This window comes from Cicer arietinum, chromosome 3 (genome assembly GCF_000331145.2).
Source record: "Cicer arietinum cultivar CDC Frontier isolate Library 1 chromosome 3, Cicar.CDCFrontier_v2.0, whole genome shotgun sequence".
Taxonomy (NCBI): Eukaryota; Viridiplantae; Streptophyta; class Magnoliopsida; order Fabales; family Fabaceae; genus Cicer; species Cicer arietinum.
This window is the reverse complement of record NC_021162.2, coordinates 55,134,471-55,158,303: the sequence shown is the minus strand read 5'-3', so window position 1 is coordinate 55,158,303 and position 23,833 is coordinate 55,134,471. Positions and strand designations below refer to the sequence as shown.

Here is a 23,833-nt window from a genome sequence, read left to right as displayed (position 1 = left end):
GCACGAGGAAACTGTCAAATAAATACTCATTCTTGTCTCCGCATAAGATGTCGATGTTCAAACTCGATCCAGACAATGTAAAACACTACATTGTAGATATGTTTTTAAGAAATAAAGAAAGTGATAAATTGTTCTTGGCACCATATAATTCAGGGTACGTAATTTTATCTTTTTTAATTGATGAGAATTTAATTTATTAGTTGTCTATAAACAAAATTGCTTAACCAATTTTTTGTTGTTGTAGGGCACATTGGGTGCTATTTGCAATCAATGCGGTCTCTGAAGTGATATACTATTTGGATCCCGTGCACGGCGATTACACCAATCACCCCGGAATAAAGAATATGCTCGACACGTAAGTAATATTCATTTATTTCTTACATATATATATTTATATATATATATATATAAATATATATATGTAAGAAATAAATGAATATTACTTACGTGTCGAGCATATTCTTTATTCCGGGGTGATTGGTGTAATCGCCGTGCACGGGATCCAAATAGTATATCACTTCAGAGACCGCATTGATTGCAAATAGCACCCAATGTGCCCTACAACAACAAAAAATTGGTTAAGCAATTTTGTTTATAGACAACTAATAAATTAAATTCTCATCAATTAAAAAAGATAAAATTACGTACCCTGAATTATATGGTGCCAAGAACAATTTATCACTTTCTTTATTTCTTAAAAACATATCTACAATGTAGTGTTTTACATTGTCTGGATCGAGTTTGAACATCGACATCTTATGCGGAGACAAGAATGAGTATTTATTTGACAGTTTCCTCGTGCACACGACCTTCTCGTACAAAAACCTTCAATGAAAATTTTAAACTAGATTAATTACCAATACATTTAATTAATTACAAATAAATGCAATTAAAAGTATTTTTTACCTTATGTACAAGCTGATTACAGTAACACTCAGCTCCTTATGTTCGAGAAGATCGTACATTTGCTCCTTTTCGAGGTATTCAATATACTCATCTCCAAAGATGTCTTGATTCATTTGTACAATGGGCGAATCGTTGCTGCTGCCCATGTTCCTTTTTATTTGGATGTCAAGACACGCCCCGTATTTACCAAGGCGTGGCTGACTTTTATTAGGAGCAGCAGCAGCAGCGACCGATTTTCCCCGATCTAGATTTTTTGTTGCTGCAAGTTTTGCAGCTTTATTACCCTCCAGCCTTTGTAGTTTGGCAGCCCTATTAACCTCCAATTTTTGAGGTTTGCTGCCTTTTTTTGGCTGTAGGGGTGGTTTATTTATTTGGACCTACAAAAATGAGGTAAAATGTTAGTTTATTGAATCTGAAAAAATGAAAAACCTTAGGCAATAAATGTGACAAACCTTTTCGGGAGATGTAACTGATTTGTCCTTGGGAATCTTTTTTTGGAGGGCAACAAGGTGTGTGGGCCATGCCACGTAACTGCCAATAGCGTCGCTTAAGAACTTCATATCTCCATCGTTGTCCGGTATGGGCAACGGTGCAGTTGGTTCGAAAGCAACCGTAGGCGATACTTTGACATGGCCCGCGGGGATCGGAATATTGTGCAATACTTCTCCCGAAGTATTGTGCAATATTCCTTTTCCCACCTTCCGTTGAGTCGGCGAGGACAAGTATAGGACACATGTAGTGACACCCTACATCAATAGTTAAAACATAAGTACAGTTAATATATAAGTTTGTTTAATACATAAGTAATTACATAAGCAAGTAAGTAGTAAGTAATTAATTACCTCGGGAATACTCTTCAAACCGACGTTGCAACTCCCGGTTTCACTCTCCATTTGTATTTCAGGTTGGAGCTGAACCGGAAGTTGCTTGTCTTTATTCGTATTCACCAAGAGTGCCACTTGCTCCGATAGGATTCTGAGCTTCTCTAATACTTCCTCGTTGGAAGGTTTTTGGCGCTTCTCTTGAGGAAAAAAGCTTTTGGGAGTTACGCCAAATCCTTTCCCCCTCACTCGACCGGAATACTCAGGGACATTAAACACTTTCCCAAGAATGTCCCTGCACGTATCCTTGTTGCCCTCTTGAGTTTCAGAACTTTGTTCAATAGTTTCCTAAAATACATGTAACATTAAAAAGATAAGTTCAATAGCATTTTTAAAATACAATATTAAAAAATATTAAAGTGATAATATACTTACACAAAGTTCTACAACTTTCTTGACATTTTCATTATCAACCACTCCTTCTTTATTAACACGCGCTTCCTTCCACAATATATGACGACCCAAGGGTTGATCGGCTTGGGTGTCTTTTCTCTATTCGTTAAAATTATAAACAAAACAATACAAATTAGTTACACACTATAGTTTATAATACAAATTACTTCATTATATAAAAGTGATGTTTAATTACTTACAATTTGTTGTTCAAGGCGTGCATATCCCATACGTGATTTCTTGTATGGGTGTTTTGGGTTGCTTGCGCGTTCGCGATTTGCCTTACTAATATTCTATATAAAAAAAAATAGCAATTGTGTAAAAAGTTAAAATACGCTACGAATATGAATAATAAAACACAAATGCTAATAAATTAATCACTTACGACAAACGCCGGGTCAGAACGTTTGGAAACAAATGCACTCCATTCATCCTTTGATATATAATGTTGATATATCTTTGGAGGTTCAGCATTTGTGTTTCCTTCTCTATCTTTTAGATAGAAATTTGAGAGATGGGATCTAAATCCACGATGGATTTTCCCAGCAACTCTCAAAACATATGACTTTCGTTCCTCATCAAGAACAAAAGTGGTCTGCAATGAAAACAATTATAAGTAATGTATTTTACAGAAAAAAAATTATAAATGACAAAAGAGTAGATCAAAATATTTACTTGAATGTCATTCCAGATGATATCTTTGGCATCCTTCAACGCCTTATCTCTCTAGTTGTCTATTGTTATTGGTACATTTTGACGAACAACAGCCCCAATATAGCTTACAAACATGGAGCTGCTGGGGTCAACTGGCTGACCACTCTCGTTCCAGCCAACCTAATAAACTCATATAGTAAGTACATGCCCGAAACCCTAAAAAAAGATTAAAAAAACACACAGCAAACAAAGTATAGTATACCTCAAATTTAATGTCACTACTCCGTGCTTTAATCACCTTTTGCATGATAGTTGCACCACGTTTGACTTCTTTTTCATAAGTCTTAGAGGTGCCAACTTCTTCATTTTGAACTTCTAAATCTTTGTTTGTATCCATTTAACACCAACAAGTTCAACATGCACTTTAGTATAACATCAACAAGCTCAACATGGATCATGCATTATTATAAACAAACTCAACATGTATCAGTATATCTTAAAAAAGCTCAACATGCATTTTAATGATTACAAAAAATTTATAACATCAATACCTGAATAATGGTTCGAAGAAAGATGAAATGTAAAGAAAAGAGGGAACGCAGAAAGTTCACAGAAATATGGTTCAAAGAAATAGGATATTGAAGAAATACGTAATGAGGGTTACGTATTTCAATGAAAATATATTGTGTGAAATGGGAGAGATGATCTTGGATGGAAATAAGGTTCGAAATGAAGGAGATGATCGTGGAAATAAGGTTCGTAAAGGACGGGATGATAGGGTTTGCAAAAGAAGAGAAGAAATGAAGGTTGAGATGAAGGTTACGTAATGAAGAGGAAACTGAAGAGGTAACTGTTATATATACGTAACACTTTTACAGCGCTTTTTATAAGCCTTTTACAGCGCTTATTTTGTAAAGCGCTCTAAAAGGCTTCTTTAGTTAAATTTTTAAAAGGCTCTTTTACAGCGCATTTCCCAAAAAGCGCTGTAAACGACCTCCGTGTGTTATTATGTTATATGAATGCCTTTTACAACGCTTTTACACATAAGCGCTCTAAAATATCTCTTTATGTTAATTTTAAAAGGCTCTTTTACAGCACTTTTCCCAATAAGCGCTGTAAAAGACCTCCGTGTGTTATTATGTTATTTGAATGCCTTTTACAGCGCTTTTGTCAAATAAGCGCTGTAAAAGACCTCCGTGTGTTATTATGTTATTTGAATGCCTTTTACAGCGCTTTTGTCAAATAAGCGCTGTAAAAGACCTCCGTGTGTTATTATGTTATATGAATGTTTTTTAAAGCCTTTTACAGCGCTTTTCCACATAAGCGCTCTAAAATGTCTCTTTATGTTAATTTTAAAAGGCTCTTTTACAGCGCTTTTTCCAAATAAGCGCTGTAAAAGACCTCCGTGTGTTATTATGTTATATGAATGTTTTTTAAAGCCTTTTACAGCGCTTTTACACATAAGCGCTCTAAAATGTCTCTTTAGGTTAATTTTAGAAGGCTCTTTTACAGCGCTTTTTCCAAATAAGCGCTGTAAAAGACCTCCGTGTGTTATTATGTTATATGAATGTTTTTTAAAGCCTTTTACAGCGCTTTTCCACATAAGCGCTCTAAAATGTCTCTTTAGGTTAATTTTAGAAGGCTCTTTTACAGCGCTTTTTCCAAATAAGCGCTGTAAAAGACCTCCGTGTGTTATTATGTTATATGAATGTTTTTTAAAGCCTTTTACAGCGCTTTTCCACATAAGCGCTCTAAAATGTCTCTTTAGGTTAATTTTAGAAGGCTCTTTTACAGCGCTTTTTCCAAATAAGCGCTGTAAAAGACCTCCGTGTGTTATTATGTTATATTAATGTTTTTTAAAGCCTTTTACAGCGCTTTTCCACATAAGCGCTCTAAAATGTCTCTTTAGGTTAATTTTAGAAGGCTCTTTTACAGCGCTTTTTCCAAATAAGCGCTGTTAAAAGGCCTTATTGTTTTTGTGTTTTGTTATGTTATTTTTTAAACAAGCTCAACATGCATGCAAAACCCACATAGTAGTAACTGGTCACCACCAAAATCCCTTCATCTTCACCAAACTCTTCTCCTTTTATGCATCTTCTTCACAAACATCAAAGCTTACTCTTTCACAATTCAATCTCCACCTCAACACCCTTTTTATCTCTTTACATTCTCTTTCCTTCTTAAATCGAAACTTGGTATTCAGGATCATTGCCATGTTGCGAAAAATGGGTTTGTGTCTGATGTTTTTGTTAACAATGTGTTTTTGGGGATTCCCATGATGCGTACAAGGTGTTTGAAGAAATGGGTTAATGTCTGATGTTTTTTGGATTCCCATGATGCGTACAATGTGTTTGAAGAAATGGGTTTGTGTCTGATGTTTTTTGAATCCCATGATGCGTACAAGGTGTTTGAAGAAATTAGGTGTCTGATGAATATTATTTTTAAAGCCATTTGACAGCGCTTTGGCAAACAAGCGCTGTAAAATGTCTTTTTTACTCACTTTCAAAAGAGTCGTTTACAGCGCTTTGTGTGAAAAGCGCTGTAAAAGGTATTACAGCGCTTGTGAAAAAAGCTCTGTAATAGGTAGTTAAATTCAATGAAAGCGCATGTGTTTTACAGCGCTTGTGAAAAAAGCGCTGTAATAGGTAGTTAAATTCAATGAAAGGGCATGTGTTTTACAGCGCTTGTGAAAAAAGCGTTGTAACTGATACGCGAAAGCGCTTCCTTTTACAACGCTTTTTTGACAAGCGCTGTAAAAGCCTTATAACGTGGTGCGCAAACGTTATATGACCTACTACAGCGTTTGTTTTACAGCGCTTTGAATCAAAAGCGCTGTAATAGGTTCCGTTATTTTTAAAATATAATTACAACAGCGCTTGTGTTTAGCAAGCGCTGTAAAATGGGCGCTGTTAAATGTCATTTTTGGCGTAGTGAATTTGGTTCATTTAAAATGAGTAGTTGGTGAAGTGAGTGGATCAATCATTGATATTATACTCACTCTGATTTATCATGTATGTGTACAAAATAACAACCATAACTCCTTAGTTAACATAAAAAACAATTATGTATGTGATCAATAGTTAACATCACTCATATTATTCTCTAAAGTAAATTGCTCATTCCAGAAGAACCAAATCTCAAGGAAAACTGACAAAAACCTCTCAATCCCATATCCATCATAAGTCAAAACTTTTGGGTATTAGACTGCCTTGGAAGAAAGGCCCAAATATTGTAGCATATGTGCCTCACTTTTTAAAGTAGAGAGGGGTCTTGTTAAGGTTGGAAAGAGAGGCCCATATATAACATTGTCACTAGAGTTAGTAATAATAACACATATCTTCACTCAAACACGGTTAAATTCTAATGTTTGATACCGAACTCTAATCCCATTGTAGAATGAGAAACACAAAAAATGGAGGATTTGAATTGTGTTTTATTTAAAACCGTTTTAACCATGCTAAAATAACGTGCATCCCTCAATGAAGAAAGATACAACAATAACAAATAATACACAACATACAAGCAACAAGCTACAATCTTATATATACTATTGTTATCATCTTTTTAGTGATAAAAGAATTTTTGTGGAGCATAAATTGTAAACACTATTTGCAAGAGCTTATCTTGATAAACCCCGATACCTTTTTACTGTAACCTACACCAATAATGGTTGTCTTCCTCAATATCTTGATTTTACTAACCTAGAAGGTTAAGAAGATTGAACACAATTAGTGTGACTAGTAGGTGTTCAAGTGTAACTCTAATTCAGTGACAATTTAGTGAATTATATCCTTCAAGCTGAAGGGACTGCACGTAGCAACCGTGTTGGAGGTGAAACAAGATAATTTGTTGTGTCTCTCTCCGCTCTGTTTTCATACACATGAATTATCTTCTTTACTTTGAGTATAGTCGCACAAAGGTTTTTAAAAACACAATTCAAACTCTTCTTTCTTAAGTACTTTTCGTTCTACACTTTTAAAATCTAATTCAAAAGACTAATAATTCTCATCACATATTACACATAGCATACTCTTGGCATTTATCACAAAAATATTCATAACACAAAGCGCAAACACATCTTTATAGTAGTTATGAATGCACATCAACACATCAATCAAATAATTTCCATACAAACATCAACAACAACAAGTACATACATTAAGTCGAGTACAAATAATTCAACATCAATAGCAAGTACAACCTACATGTGATACTAGAAAATTGGAAGAGTCTTTACTTATGTTAATTTCATTAACAAGTATCGTTATCACAATAAAGCATAGCTAAAATCTAGCTCATACTAAAATCTTTATTCCAATCTTGTGACTGAATCATAAATAAGTCCCTGAGACCTTAATTACCTCCTAATTCGGCTCACACTTCTAATTCATGTGACAACCCAAATTTCAATAATCAAGTATTGCTATTTTCAATATTTGATAATTATTCCCATTCGTATTTTTATTTCAAAATTTAGTAGTAGTATTATTCCCATATAATATTTTATGTTACCATTTCTCCTCTTTACTCACTAACATCATATTTAACCTCATCTTTCACCTAAGCATAATGAGAAAGAAAAACAACATAATCATTATCCTTCCTTCTTGTTTTTGTGAGTTGTGAAAAAATGATAAAAGAAGAAGAGTTTGAAGGAAGAAAAAAGGTAGAAAGAAGAGCGCTTTGAAGTAGAAAAGGTTTGGGTTTACTACGATAGAGTAGAGATAAAGATTACATTGAAGAATTTCTCATCTCCTTTAAAAAGTTTCTAACATAACATAGAACCCAACTAAAATCTCTTTAAGGTGTGTTAGGCTTTTATCTTCATTTTGAGAATGATTAAATAAATAAATTTCTATTTCCATTTTTAAATTTCATTTTTAGGTATCGCATGTTATGTGTTTGTTGAAAGTGCTATGTCAAAGTTGGTTTATTAAAATGCATGTTGTGGTGATTTTGAGTTGTTTCTTGAATGTTTTGAATTTGAGTGTTGTGCTTTGGATATATTTTGATATGAGTTTCTTATAACTTTTGCTTCATTTAATTGATGATTAAAGAGAGGTTTTAGAGTTGGAATGAAAAATATTTATGCTGAAATTTGTGAAGAAAAAAAATAATTTTGTATTATGTCAAATTTGTTTAGCCAATTTAAATTTGCTTAGCGAATTTTCCAATTAGGGAATTAGTTTCTTTTTGTCGCATATTTTATGGGCAAATTTTACTCAGTTTGAAACTATATTTTAAGTTCAGCAAAGTCGCAAAACTATATCATAGTTAGAGTCTTAGATTTAGAGTTTAGTTATTTTACTTGATGCTAAATTGCTTATGTATATGTATCTTTGTAGTAAATTTAGTATTTAAAGATGAATTAATTTGTACTTCAAATCAATGTTTCTTCATTGTAATTAAGTTTTAATTTTTAAAAATTTCACAAATTAACTTTACCTTAAAAACTTAGCTATATTTTTTAAAAATATCCTTATTTAGAGGTTAGGGGGTTACAATCCCCTTAAAAGATGTTTTCCACATCAAAACAATTTGACAATAACCAGACACAATTCAACTCATTTTATTAATTAATTAAAATCAACTAAGACATTTTATATCTTCTTGATTCTCTCAAAAATTTATACAAGTTGAAAACTCTATTGTTTTTGGCAACATTTTGAAAAAGTAAGGATTATTTAGGATAGATCAAAATTTACACAATCAAGTTTTAAACCACTTTAACCGATAGAGTCACAAACTTTTCAAACAAAGTCTAAATAAGATTTTCTCCATATTTTTCTCCATATTTTTTTCTACCAAAATTTAGGCATCACTTCTTTGTTTAAATAAGATTTTTCCAAAAAAAATATATCATATCTATTTTTATTACAACAACATAGTAATTTGTTTTTAACAACGAACCATACCCGTCTTCAAATTTTTAATTTGATGGCACCTCTAAATCTTATAAACTCAAACATTTTTCATAAACTTCACTTGAATAAAGCTTCAACTTAAAACTTTTCTAATAAATTTTCTAACGTCAGTTTAAACTAATTTATGGAAGTTATTTTCCTCCTTCCTTTAATTAATCTATTTCTCAGTTATAAATAAATCTCTAAAAATTCCTAATACAGAAAACTATTAGCTTAAATTTAATTCTAAACTCTCACAGCTATCATTTAATTTGTTTATAGAAGAAGAATTACAGACAACTCGCGTCAATAAGTTTTTTCATTATAGAAATAATTCAATTGATAAAATTGTCACGTTTATTATTTTTCACTTGAAAAAATGACTTTGAGAAATGAGATAAGTGACAAACAATTCAAGTACTTAAATCAAATTTTTCGTCAAACTCTGAATTCTTTTTCAAAAATTGAAAGTGGCATAATTGTTCAACTGTTTCAAAGGCAGGAAAAATGAAATAAATATATTTTACTTACATGATACATAGAGAATCATTGATTAATAAAGTGGAATATATTAAAGATCTTTATTTAAAGTGGAATATATTAAAGATCAAAAACTAAAAAAAAAAATGAAGAGCAAATCCTAACCCGTTGAACATCAACAAAGCTACTTCATCAAGAATCTTTTATAGAGAACTCTTTTAATTACTCTTTATTTTTTAGTTCTTGTTTATTTTTATAAGTAGCTAAATTTCTTTTGTTAGGGATGAGTAAACTTTGATGAAAACCTCTAATATATAATTTAAGTTTTTGGTTGTTCAAATGAATTTATTTAAGTTCTTTCTCAATCTCTATTCAAAATGTATATTTATCGTTAGCCGCCTTTAAAATGATTTGTGAATTATAGTTTGAAACATAAGGTTACTTTGTAAATGCTTGAGATAGGAAGTTTTTGTAATCATAGTCTACATATAGGTATAAAGACTCGAATGCCAAAAATAATTTATAACCAAAGTGCTTAATCTTAATTTTCAATACCATAAGGGATTAGGGATTTATTAAGATTAAAGACTCTTTCTTTAAATAATCAGTTATGAATATAATCGAAAATTCAGTAATAATAATACAAATGAATTCATTAATCACGATGTTATATCCCTAGTTAGTGGTTTGAATCAAATAAAACTTGTCTCTAACGCTTTTACTGTTATCTGTTAAAAGTAATTTATTTTATCTTTTCGTAACAATTGTGTTACAAATAATCAAATAAATACAATTTTATTATCAACCTTTGTGTTTGACATTCAATATTTTATTGTTTTATTACTTCCAGTAATTTAATACACTTATTGAAATCGTCATCACCCTTTATAGGTCCTTCTAGACTATATGTTGCCTCATACCAGTTTAATAGTGATCTTATTTCTAACATGGTGCCAAAACATCTAAGTCTTTTGTGTGCTTTTAAAAATAAAATAGCGGGAGATATGACTAACGAAGTCTAGCATAAGTAGTTGATGTACAATATGTGTAAGTATTTTAAACTTTACAGTAACGTGAATTTAATTTCTACTCAATAAATGATTCAAATTTCTTAAACATAAGATAATGAATTTAATTTATAACTCGTGTGTGTCTGACTTCACTGTTTAGAAGAAACAACTCTTAAATATGTTGAATCTTTAAAGAAATTTGTCTCTATTGTGATACAAATATAAGATACATAGATTGAAAAAGAAGGTCAAATATAAGCTCTTTCAAATGCATCCATTTAATACTATAACAAATCAAATCACACATGCCTGATGAAGTAAAATGTTTATAACCAAAACACTTACAAAAATCACGTAATGGCTCTAATTGGTAAAAATTAGGTTGTCACAAATAGGTTAGTGTATACAGATGAATTTATAACAGAAATAGATAAATTATTTGATCGAATTGAGAGTGTTTAATAAAATTAATTGTTGAACTTACCTATAATATTAAATGATGCAAATATATATTTTTATTTAAATTATTTCAAATAAGATAATAAAAATAAAAATAAAAACTATATTACAAGATATCAAATCAAACACTATCTAAGTAGTTACTAAAAAAACGTTACAAATAAAAAAAAAAATTGTAAGCTATTAAGATAAAATTGTTACTAAACAAGTCTATTTTATTGATACACACTTGTATTCTATAAGCCAACAATTTGGTCTTATCAAACATAACCTATAACAAAAATTAAGAGACACTAAACATAATTAAAAACTATATTTAACCTATATCATGGTTTTAAACTATTATCTTGCACAAGCCCAATTATTATTTTGATAAGTGTGAGGAAAATTGAAGCCAAGATTTGAATTTACTATGTGAATCAATAATAGCTCTTAACTGGTTCTAATAACCGAAAATTGGACATCATACATGGGCATTTGGTCTAGTGATATGATTCTTGTCTATTATTAATTTATTGGCTTTTAATTTATACCGGTAAATCCGATTTACACATCCATCATCTTTGGGTATTTTTTCATTCAACTTATTTTATGCACCCTTCACGTAGGTTCAATTAAGTTTTATTTACTGGAGGTTTATTTTTTTATTTTGACAATTTACTATAGCTTTAATTAAATTAAGTTAATGAGAATTAGCATATTTGGACAATATATATATATATAAAATGGTTATAAAGTACTATTATGAAAATAATAGACAATATAAAAATGCTATCCATTCTAATTCTAACTAAAACTTCATTCTTATATTTATCTATTTATAATATATTAAACACTACGCGAAAAACTGCATTTTACAACGCTTTTTTTAATCCATTTACAGCGCTTTTTCAAAAAACAAGCGCTGGGGAATCGAGCGCTGTAAATGATACAACAGCGCTTTTAAAAAAGCGCTATAAAACATGTAAATATAACGCGCGCTTGTTATGCACATTTTACAGCGCTTTTTCAAAAAAGCGCTGTAACATGCACCCCATTATATGAGTTATGGGTATGCTTTTAGAGCGCGTTTTAACACAAGCGGTGTAAAATGCACACCCATAATATGAAATTATGGATTTGCATTTTACAGCGCTTTCTCAAAAAAGCGCTGTAACATGCACACCCATAATATGAAATTATGGATCTGCATTTTACAGTGTTTTCTTAAAAAAGCGCTGTAAAATGCAGACCCATAATTTCATATTATGGGTGTGCATTTTACAACGCTTTTGTTGTACATTTTACAGCGCTTTCTCACGAAAGCGCTGTAAAATGTACACCATTAAAGCGCTTTACAACAACATTTTACAGCGCTTTTTAAAAAAAGCGCGGTAAAATGTGTTTTTTTTTTAAACGCTGTAAATTAATTATTTGAAATGAAAAGCGCTTTTTATGGCATTTTTTTTAGAAAGCGCTGCCTTTTATCTTTGTATCCAAAATTATTTTGATCTAAAATCACTTCACAATCAGTGCACACAACAACAAAACATATTCAAATACCATAAGCAGTTCACACAATCAGTAGAACAGAAATCAGAACTCTGTAACTTAATTAACATATATGTAACTCTGTAACTCTGTAATTTACAACCTAATTAACTACATTCAGATACATATATATATAACCTAATTTACAACCTAAACTACATTCAGATCCATATGCATGTTCATATATTGTGTCCTATGATCATTTACATATAATAACTAACAGAATATACATAATATGCACTAGCTACCATATAATATTCAGATCCCTTGCCCAGCAACAAGCTATTTCCCAGAAAATCAAATAATTTGCATGTCAAGCACATACTGACACCAGTCTTCCTTTAATTCCATAAGATCTTCCTCATAATATGATGGACTGGAATTATCAAAGTACTGCAATATAAAAATTGAACATATTATATTAGTTAGCATCAAATATATAGATAATTTATATATGAAAATCATATAATGCAAATACCGTACCGTTTCTGGGATAATAGTTTTATTCTTCTCAACAATCTCCTTCATGAATCTCAATACGTAGTACCCACAGTCGATGTTATTTGTTTGACGAGGGCACTTTATTGAGATCCATGTAATGTTATTAGACTTCTGCTTCGACACTTTAGCACCTCTTTGAGCTCGATAAACTTTTAAGGCACTATCGAATGAATAAATGTGATTATTAGAGCATGAACAAACACATTATATATATATATATCTACAATGTATTTCTTTACATTGTCTGGATCGAGTTTCCACATCGACATCTTATGTGGAGACAAGAATGAGTATTTATTTGACAATTTCCTCGTGCACATGACCTTCTCGTACAAAAACCTTCAATGAAAATTTTAAACTAGATTAATTACCAATACATTTAATTAATTACAAATAAATGCAATTAAAAGTATTTTTTACCTTATGTACAAGATGATTACAGTTGCACTCAGCTCCTTATGTTCGAGAAGTTCGTACATGTGCTCCTTTTCGAGGTATTCAACATACTCATCTCCAAATATATCTTTATTCATGTGTACGATGAGCGAAGCGTTGCTGCTGCCCATGTTCCTTTTTATTTGGATGTCAAGACACGCCCCGTATTTACCAAGGTGTGGCTGACTTTTATTAGGAGCAGCAGCAGCAGCAACCGATTTTCCCCGATCCAGATTTTTTGTTGCTGCAAGTTTGGCAGCTTTATTACCCTCGGGCCTTTGTGATTTGGCAGCTCTATTAACCTCCAATTTTTTAGGTTTGCTGCCTTTTTTTGGCTGTAGGGGTGGTTTATTTATTTGGACCTACAAAAATGAGGTAAAATGTTAGTTTATTGAATCTGAAAAAATGACAAACCTTAGGCAATAAATGTGACAAACCTTTTCGGGAGATGTAACTGATTTGTCTCTGGGAATCTTTTTTTTGAGGGCAACATGGTTTGTGGGCCATGCCACGTAACTACCAATAGCGTCGCTTAAGAACTGCATATCTCCATCGTTGTCCGGTATGGGCAACGGTGCAGTTGGTTCGAAAGCAACAGTAGGCGATACTTTGACATGGCCTGCGGGGATCGGAATATTGTGCAATACTTCTCCCGAAGTATTGTACAATATTCCTTTTCCCACCTTCCGTTGAGTAGGCGAGGACAAGTATCGGACACATGTAGTGACACCCTACATCAATAGTTAAAACATAAGTACAATTAATATATAAGTTTTTTTAATACATAAGTAATTACATAAGCAAGTAAGTAGTAAGTAATTAATTACCTCGGGAATACTTTTCAAACCGAAGTTGCAACTCCCAGTTTCACTCTCCATTTGTATTTCAGGTTGGAGCTGAACCGGAAGTTGCTTGTCTTTATTCGTATTCACCAAGAGTGTCACTTGCTCTGATAGGATTCTGAGCTTCTCTAATACTTCCTCGTTGGAAGGTTTTTGGCGCTTCTCTTGAGGAAAAAAGCTTTTGGAAGTTACGCCAAATCCTTTCCCCCTAACTCGACCGGAATACTCAGGGACATTAAACACTTTACCAAGAATGTCCCTGCAAGTATCCTTGTTGCCCTCTTGAGTTTCAGAACTTTGTTCAATAATTTCCTAAAATACATGTAACATTAAAAAGATAAGTTCAATAGCATTTTTAAAATACAATATTAAAAAATATTAAAGTGATAATATACTTACACAAAGTTCTACAACTTTTTTGACATTTTCATTATCAACCACTCCGTCTTTGTTAACACGCGCTTCCTTCCATAAGATATGACGACCCAAGGGTTGATCGGCTTGGGTGTCTTTTCTCTATTCGTTAAAATCATAAACAAAATAATACAAATTAGTTACACACTATAGTTTATAATACAAATTACTTCATTATATAAAAGTGATGTTTAATTACTTACAATTTGTTGTTCAAGGCGTGCATATCCCATACGTGATTTCTTGTATGGGTGTTTTGGGTTGCTTGCCCGTTCGCGATTTGCCTTACTAATATTCTATATAAAAAAAAATAGCAATTGTGTAAAAAGTTAAAATACGCTACGAATATGAATAATAAAACACAAATGCTAATAAATTAATCACTTACGACAAACGCCGGGTCAGAACGTTTGGAAACAAATGCACTCCATTCATCCTTTGATATATAATGTTGATATATCTTTGGAGGTTCAGCATTTGTGTTTCCTTCTCTATCTTTTAGATAGAAATTTGAGAGATGGGATCTAAATCCACGATGGATTTTCCCAGCAACTCTCAAAACATATGACTTTCGTTCCTCATCAAGAACAAAAGTGGTCTGCAATGAAAACAATTATAAGTAATGTATTTTACAGAAAAAAAATTATAAATGACAAAAGAGTAGATCAAAATATTATGTTGATATATTTTTGGAGGTTCAGCACTTGTGTTTCCTTCTCTATCTTTTAGATAGAAATTTGAGAGATGGGATCTAAATTCACGATGGATCTTCCCAGCAACTCTCAAAACATAAGACTTTCGTCTCTCATCAAGAACAAAAGTCGTCTGCAATGAAAACAATTATAAGTAAAGTATTTTACAGAAAAAAAATTATAAATGACAAAAGAGTAGATCAAAAAATATACTTGAATGTCATTCCATATAATATCTTTGGCGTCCTTCAACGCCTTATCTCTCCAAGTGTCAATTGTAATTGGGACATTTTGACGAACAACAGCCCCAATATAGCTTACAAACATAGAGCTGTTGGGGTCAACTGGCTGACCACTCTTGTTCCAGCCAACCTAATAAACTCATATAGTAAGTACATGCCCTAAACCCTAAAAAAAGATAAAAAAAACACACAGCAAACAAAGTATAGTATACCTCAAATTTAATGCCACTACTCCTTGCTTTAATCACCTTTTGCATGATAGTTGCACCACGTTTGACTTCTTTTTCATAAGTCTTAGAGGTGCCAACTTCTTCATTTTGAACTTCTATATCTTTGTTTGTATCCATTTAACTACAACAAGTTCAACATGCAGTTTAGTATAACATCAACAAGCTCAACATGGATCATGCATTATTATAAACAACCTCAACATGTATCAGTATATCTTAAAAAAGCTCAACATGCATTTTAATGATTACAAAAAATTTATAACATCAATACCTGAATAATGGTTCGAAGAAAGATGAAATGTAAAGAAAAGAGGGAACGCAGAAAGTTCACAGAAATATGGTTCAAAGAAATAGGATATTGAAGAAATACGTAATGAGGGTTACGTATTTCAATGAAAATATATTGTGTGAAATGGGAGAGATGATCTTGGATGGAAATAAGGTTCGAAATGAAGGAGATGATCGTGGAAATAAGGTTCGTAATGGACGGGATGATAGGGTTTGCAAAAGAAGAGAAGAACGATGAAGGTTGAGATGATAGTGAAGTTTACGTAATGAAGAGGAAACTGAAGAGGTTACTGTTATATATACGTAACCCTTTTACAGCGCTTCTTTGCAAAGTGCTCTAAAAGGCGTCTTTATTTTAATTTTTAAAAGGCTCTTTTACAACGCTTCTCCCAATAAGCGCTGTAAAAGACCTCCGTGTGTTATTATGTTATATGAATGTTTTTTAAAGCCTTTTACAGCGCTTTTTCAAATAAGCGCTCTAAAATGTCTCATTATGTTAAATTTAAAAGGCTCTTTTACAGCGCTTATTTGCAAAAGCGCTGTAAAAGACCTCCATGTGTTATTATGTTATATGAATGTTTTTTAAAGCCTTTTACAACGCTTTTTCAAATAAGCGCTCTAAAATGTCTCTTTATGTTAATTTTAAAAGACTCTTTTACAACGCTTATGTGTAAAAGCGCTGTAAAAGACCTCCTTGTTTTATTATGGTATATGAATTTTTTTTTTAAAGCCTTTTACAGCGCTTTTCTAAATGAGCGCTGTAAAAGGCCTTATTGTTTTTGTGTTTTGTTATGTTATTTTTTAAACAAGCTCAACATGCAAAACCCACATAGTAGTAACTGGTCACCACCAAAATCTCTTCCTCTTCACCAAAATCTTCTCCTTTTATGCATCTTCTTCACAAACATCAAAGCTTACTCTTTCACAATTCAATCTCCACCTCAACACCCTTTTTATCTCTTTACATTCCCTTTCCTTCTTAAATCGAAACAGGTTCATTGCCATGTTGCGAAAAATGGGTTTGAGTCCGATGTTTTTGTTAAGAATGTGTTTTTGGGGATTCCCATGATGCATACAAGGTGTTTGAAGAGAATCCTGTTAGAGATAGTCATGTTAGGTGTCTGATGAATATTATTTTTAAAGCTTTTTACAACGTTTTTTCAAATAAGCGCTGTAAAATGTCTTTTTTACTTATTTTCAAAAGGGTCTTTTACAACACTTTTTATAAAAAGCGCTGTAAAAGGCCTCAATATGTTATTTTTGTGTTGGTTTTATTTGGGTTCAATTTTGGATGACTGTAACTCAGACATTTATTCCAATCGAATTGGCACTTAATTTACATTATATAAGTGACATTAGTAGCAAACTGTGAGATGTTATAACTAGGATATAAACCATTCAAATTATATAAGTGACTTAATTTGCTATTCTTTCATATTAGTATAAAACACTCAATTCAAATTACATGCATATTTATCACAATAATTCAGATTATATTCATATTTATCACAATAATTCAGATTACATGCATAGCTTATATAAAACAATTAAACATATACATTAAGATGCCCTTCTTCTTTTCCTGGTGACATTCACATTTGTTTGTCCATTTACAATACGAAACGATGGATTAATCCAAATTCCCTCATCATGATCATCTCTAAGATATAAACCATCATCAGTTGAATCAATTTCATGTGGTTGTTGTGATGTTGCAAATAAAAGATCATTACCAACATCTTCATCATTATTGTTATCATCACTTATTTTATTGGTCGATAGGACAACAAACCATTTATCATCAACAGGATTAGTGACATAAAACACTTGTTGAGCTTGCGACGCTAAAATAAAAGGCTCGTCTTTGTATCCCACCCTATTAAAATCGACAAGCAAGAATCCTGACTCATCAATCCGAACGCCATTATTATTATCGACCCACTTGCAACCAAATATGGGAACACGAAACATTGTGTAGTCTAACTCCCATATGCGCTCGATAACCCCAAAATATGATAGATTTGCATATATTGGGTTTTTGTCTTTTGCACTTGAGACATGCATCGCTTCAGCTACGAGAGTGACTCCACTATTTTGCATAGTGGTCTGATCATCTTGTTCTTTGGTATAAAATGTGTAGCCGTTAATAACATAACCAGTGTAAGAAAAGACATGTAAGCTCGGACCATTTGCTAGCCACCTCAATCTATTTGAAATTGATCCGGGGTCTATATCAAATTTTGACATTATGTGATTTTTTAACCATGTTACAAAACTTCGATTGTGCTCTCGAGTTATCCAATTTTGATTCCTATTCATGTTCAAACGAGATAACTGATCAATGTGTATTGTAACATACGGTTGAACCTCATCATCATTGTGCAGAACATACAATTGTGCCTGCTCCCATTCTGTCCTTGATATAGTCAGTAGTCTCCTTCCAGTTATCCCTTCTCCTGATAGTCTTCCCGAATGACGAGACATGGGAAGCCCTATGGATTCAACATTGGACAGATATTCAGTACAAAATTCAGCAGCCTCTTCAACAATGTATCGTTCAGCAATACAACCTTCTGGTCGACTTCTACTTTTTACGTACCCTTTTAATATTTTCATATATCGTTCTATCGGATACATCCATCTCATATAAGCTGGCCCACAAAGTTGTGTCTCCTTAACCAGATGAACAGTAAGGTGAACCATTATATCAAAAAACGATGGTGGGAAATACATTTCAAGCTCACACAAAGTAACAACAATTTCCCTCTGCAATGTCGGTAATTTCTGAGGGTCGATCACTTTACTACAAATTTCCCTGAAGAAGAAACATAATCTAGTTAAGGCTAGTCGAACTTTTTCAGGTAAAATGGAACGTATACCTATTGGTAGCAAATGCTCCATTATAATATGACAATCATGGGTCTTCAAACCTTTTAACTTGAGGTCTTTCATACAAACCAAATTTTTAATGTTCGAAGAGTATCCTTCTGGAACTTTAACTTCGTGTAGAAATTTACATAAAACAATTTTTTCCTTTCTAGATAGAGTATGAGCGGCTGGAGGTAGATATGTGCGATTTCCTTTCTTTACTGGAGCCAGTTCATTTCTTATTCCCATATCGACCAAGTCCAATCTTGCATTGACGCCATCTTTAGACTTTCCTGGAACATTGAGTAACGTACCAATAACACTTTCAAATACATTTTTTTCAATATGCATCACATCGAGGAAATGTCTTACATACAATGACTTCCAATATGGCAATTCAAAGAAAATTGACTTTTTCTTCCACCCAGTTTTCACCAGCTCTCCCGCAAAAGGTTTGCCAAATTTATTGGTCAAACCTTGTACTTTTTCAAGTATTTGATATCCAGTCGGTGCTAAAGGAGCTTTACCTTCCTCTGATTTTCCATTGAATGCATTTCTCCACCCACGATACTGATGACTATAAGGTAAAAATCTACGATGTCCAAGAAACACATTCTTCTTACAATGTTTCAACCGCATCCAATTTGTACTCTCTTCACATATAGGACATGCACACTGACCTTTAATGCTATATCCTGATAAATTACCATATGCTGGAAAATCATTAATTGTGCCGAACAACATAGCCCTCAAATTGAAACACTTTTTCCTATACCCATCATAAACTTCCACACCTGTCTCCCACAGAATTTTTAAATCTTCAATTAAAGGAGTCAAGTATACGTCGATATCATTCCCCGGTTGTTTGGGTCCAGAAATTAACAGAGACAACATCATAAACTTACGCTTCATACATAACCATGGAGGTAGGTTATATATTACCAAAATCACAGGCCACGTGCTATGTGAGATGCTTTGAAGACCATGTGGATTCATTCCATCAGTAGAAAGTGCAAGTCTTAGATTTCTTGACTCTATCCCGAATTCAGGATACTCGTGATCAATTTTTGCCCATTGTGGGGAATCTGCAGGGTGTCGAAACATTCCATCTCTAATTCTTTCATCTGCATGCCATGTCAAGTGTTTTGAATCTTCTTCACTGCGATACATGCGCCTAAATCTTGGTATTATAGGAAAATACCACACGACTTTTGCTGGAGTAGATTCTTTCTTCTTATATCGAGAGACATTGCATTTCGGACACGCCTTAAGTAGTTCATATTCGTTTCGAAATAAAATGCAATCGTTAGGACACGCATGAATCCTTTCGTAACTCATTCCAATAGAACACAAAATCCGTTTAGCCTCGTAGGTTCGACTGGGAAGTTCATTATCATCTGGCAACATATCTTTTATGAGTGTTAATAATTCCGTAAAGCTTTTATCAGACCATCCATTACTCGCTTTTAAGTTGTACAACTTTAATATCGCTGACAGTCTTGTGAATTTAGTACAACCATTATATAATTCTTTCTCTGCATCACTCAACAAACTTTCAAACATTTTAGGACAATCTCGAAGATCTTCTTCAACTGCTTTTGCAATCTCATCAACTCGGTCCGGCTCATATGTATCTGTATCGAAATCAGTTGAAGCATATGTAGAACTATTCTCAAAATTAATGTTTCCTTTTTTTTTCTCACCATGTCTTATCCAACATGTGTAGCTTTGATCAATTCCATTACATACTAGATGTCCTTCTAATTCATCTTCTCTAACACGTTTTCCAAAACAACATTTTAAACAAGGACAAACTACTCTATTTGGATCTTTTGCATTCTTCACTGCAAACTCAACAAACTCCTTCACTCCAATTTCATACTCTTTTGACAATCGATTGGCTGAAATCCATTTCCTATCCATATTATACCACCTATATAAATGCAGTAACAAAAATAATAAGCTTTCAAAACATATCAACAAGTTTCAAAAAGAAACCAATATCAACTAACAATTTCAAAACAGAACAGATCATGTGGTATGAGTTTTTGACAATTTTTGACAATTTCAATACATAATAGATCATGTGTAGAAGAGATTTAATATATATATATATATATATATATATATATATATATATAACAATTTTTAGTAGATTTAATATATATATATAACAAAACATAACAGATCATGTGTAAAAAATACCTGAGACAACATAGATGGCCGCACAGTACGTAGAGGATATTAGGGTTCCCAACGTATATAATTATTTGAAAGATGTAGAGGATATGAGGGTTTCCAACGTATATAATTATTTGAAAGATGTAGTTTACAGCGCTTGTGAAAAAAGCGCGGTAATAGGTAGTTAAATTCAATGAAAGCGCATGTATTTTACAGCGCTTGTGCAAAAAGCGTTGTATTAGGTAGTTCAAATATTTGGAAGCGCATGTGTTTATAGCGCTTATGAAAAAAGCGCTGTAACTGATACGCGAAAGCGCTTCAATTTTAATTGTCGACAAACTTTATTTGTAGCTTTATGACTCACATCAATATCAATAATACCACATTTGTTTAGCAAGTGATGATCCATTAGCTTAAAAATAATTTTTCCCTTCCTTATGCATTCTTTTCCATTTTTGAATACTTTTTCTCCTAAATGTTTCAATCAATCTTCGATATGTATAGTTCATAATTGATTGATATTCTTCAAACACTTGTTTGAAATTATGTCTTCACAACTGAAAAATGATATTGAGCGCATTCCTCTCTATAGGTCTTCACCGTCCCTCATTCTAGTGTGACCATTATCGTCGATGATTAGAACAAATGATTTTTTTTATTAAATATTTTATTTTTTATTTGTTTATTTTTTGTCTTTTATTATTAATGATTTAACCCAACTGAGGAAGTCACCAACAGGTTACACAATCTCACATTTTCCATTGATACTTGAGGGAAAATTGAGAAGTCATACAGGATTTAATGTTATGTAAACGACAAAACTTTGTATCTAAAGTGTACTCTATCAAAGTTTAAGAAGGAATTGAAAGAATGATTCTTGAGATAATATAAAATAAGATGTATTTTGTTACCAACTAATATAAATATACAAAGTTATAAATGGAGAAGTATTAAAAGTTGATTGAAGTGAGAAAATAATAAAATCATTTTTATGCCGAAGCTTTAATAGTAAAATTATTTTCATGAAGAACTTTTGTGTGTGAGTTCTCAATATTTGTATATGATGATGTGTGAGATGCAAAATTAAAATTGAAAAATAAAAGGTGTGAGATGAATTGTAGAAGGATATGAAAGTACCACTTAGGAATATAAATGATGTGACACATAAGTGTGTAATGTGTCATGTTGAGGCAAAATCCCAAATTAATATTTTGATGTTGAGGTATAAATAACATACGAAGAGCAGAACTACCATGAATTCAAGCAGGTTCATTTAATCTTTAATCAACGAGTAAATTAGCTGCTCATATTGTTTGATAAAAGATACATGAAGACAAATAAATTACACATAAAGGTTGCACTAGGTCTCCTATAAAGTGTATTTGTCCCCTACTTTGCATCGAAAAATCTAAACTCTAATAAAATTATGATTTTTTACTTAGATAATGGTCTGCGAATGTGCACCAGCACATTGCGTTGGGTTTGAGCGCAAGGTGCTACAACAACATTTAATGAAGAAAGAATTAGTACCAAAGAATTCCAAGATTCAAGACAATTCAAATTCCTTTTCTTCTTCAAATAATTATAAAACTAATAACTAGAATGAATAAAACCTAAAATACAAATTGTTAACAATCTCCTAAAAAATAAGAGTTAATGAAGACTCATCACATACAACTCTGCAAAACTTGGCTTCTCTACATTTAATTTATAAGTTTGAGTTTTAAGCTCATTAAAGAAAAAAATGTAACTAGATTATGACAATTCATAATGTATATCAAGAACATAATATGTATAATTTGTACCAAATTTTTATACAATGAGATGACTTTCTAAATAAGTAGTATTTATCAACCTAGTTTTTTGATACATCCGTATTGGGGCATTTATGGGTATTGGGTTCATGGGTCATCTCCTTTATATAATGTTCATCATCCATTTTTCTATCTAATGTGAGACTCTTACTCATATTTAATATCCCATAAATCTCCCCCTCATGCTTGAGTCAATCAATTCATCTCAATATGCTTTTTCTCAAGTGTGAGTCCATCCATCCAATTGTTAGTTTTTTTTAAAAAAACTTTTACAAGGTGAAGATAATCACATAGTCACTTGGGACATCAGAATAGTGCTTAAAAAAATCCATCAAATTTAATGACTCAACTAGATTACGGCCCGCGCGCTGCGCGGATATTAATAATTGAATATGATTAGGAAAATTAAAATGAGGGAAAATCATGTTTATCACACTCATCTAATTTAATTTTTAAAATATTTTGTAAAATTCGTATAATAACTTATTATATAGGATAATTGTTTGACTCATTGTACTTTGATTGTTAATTTATTTTTCAACATATAATGGTATTTGTATTTATTTGAGGAAAATAAAATATAAAATACAAACCCAAAAATAAGATGTAAAAATTTATAAATATGATTTACTATTTAATATTTTTATTTTAAAAAAAATGTTAATGTTGAATTATATTGTAGCGTAGTCTAAATTTATTTGTTTTATTATTATGATATTTTAATTGCGAGCATGAGAAGTTGTTGTAAAAAAAAATTATTGAATATATTTCATCAAAAGTTTGTAAAAAAAAAAAAAATAAGTTGTTGTGGCATCGGAGTATATTTTACATATATATAATAGATGACAGATTTTAATAATTGGAAGTAAATTTTTTAATAATTTTTCAGATATTCGTATTTTATGATTATTTTTAATAAATTTATGTATTTTCTGTCAAATAGAATATATATTTTTATTTTATAAAATGTTACTAAAAAAATGGATTGAGATTAATAAGTAATTTAATTTTTAACGTATAAAATCATTACTCACCATAAGTGAAATAATATAATTGTTCATAAAAGAAGATTAAATAAAGAACATTTATGTCGATATTTATGAGTGATTA

The 23,833-nt window shown here is 31.8% G+C and overlaps 1 protein-coding gene across 1 annotated transcript in view; it reads right to left on the bottom strand.

The window, feature by feature from the left end:
• Nucleotides 1-1,300: 1,300 nt before the first annotated feature.
• Nucleotides 1,301-23,833, bottom strand: part of LOC140919823 (uncharacterized) — a 56,465-nt gene continuing 33,932 nt past the window's right edge. The window contains exons 3-4 of the mRNA XM_073366478.1: nt 1,749-2,075; nt 1,301-1,652 (exon numbers count right to left, since the gene is read on the bottom strand). Of these exons, the coding sequence (XP_073222579.1) occupies nt 1,305-1,652; nt 1,749-2,075 (675 nt within the window). The 3' untranslated portion in view covers nt 1,301-1,304. The remainder of the gene's footprint in view (nt 1,653-1,748; nt 2,076-23,833) is intronic.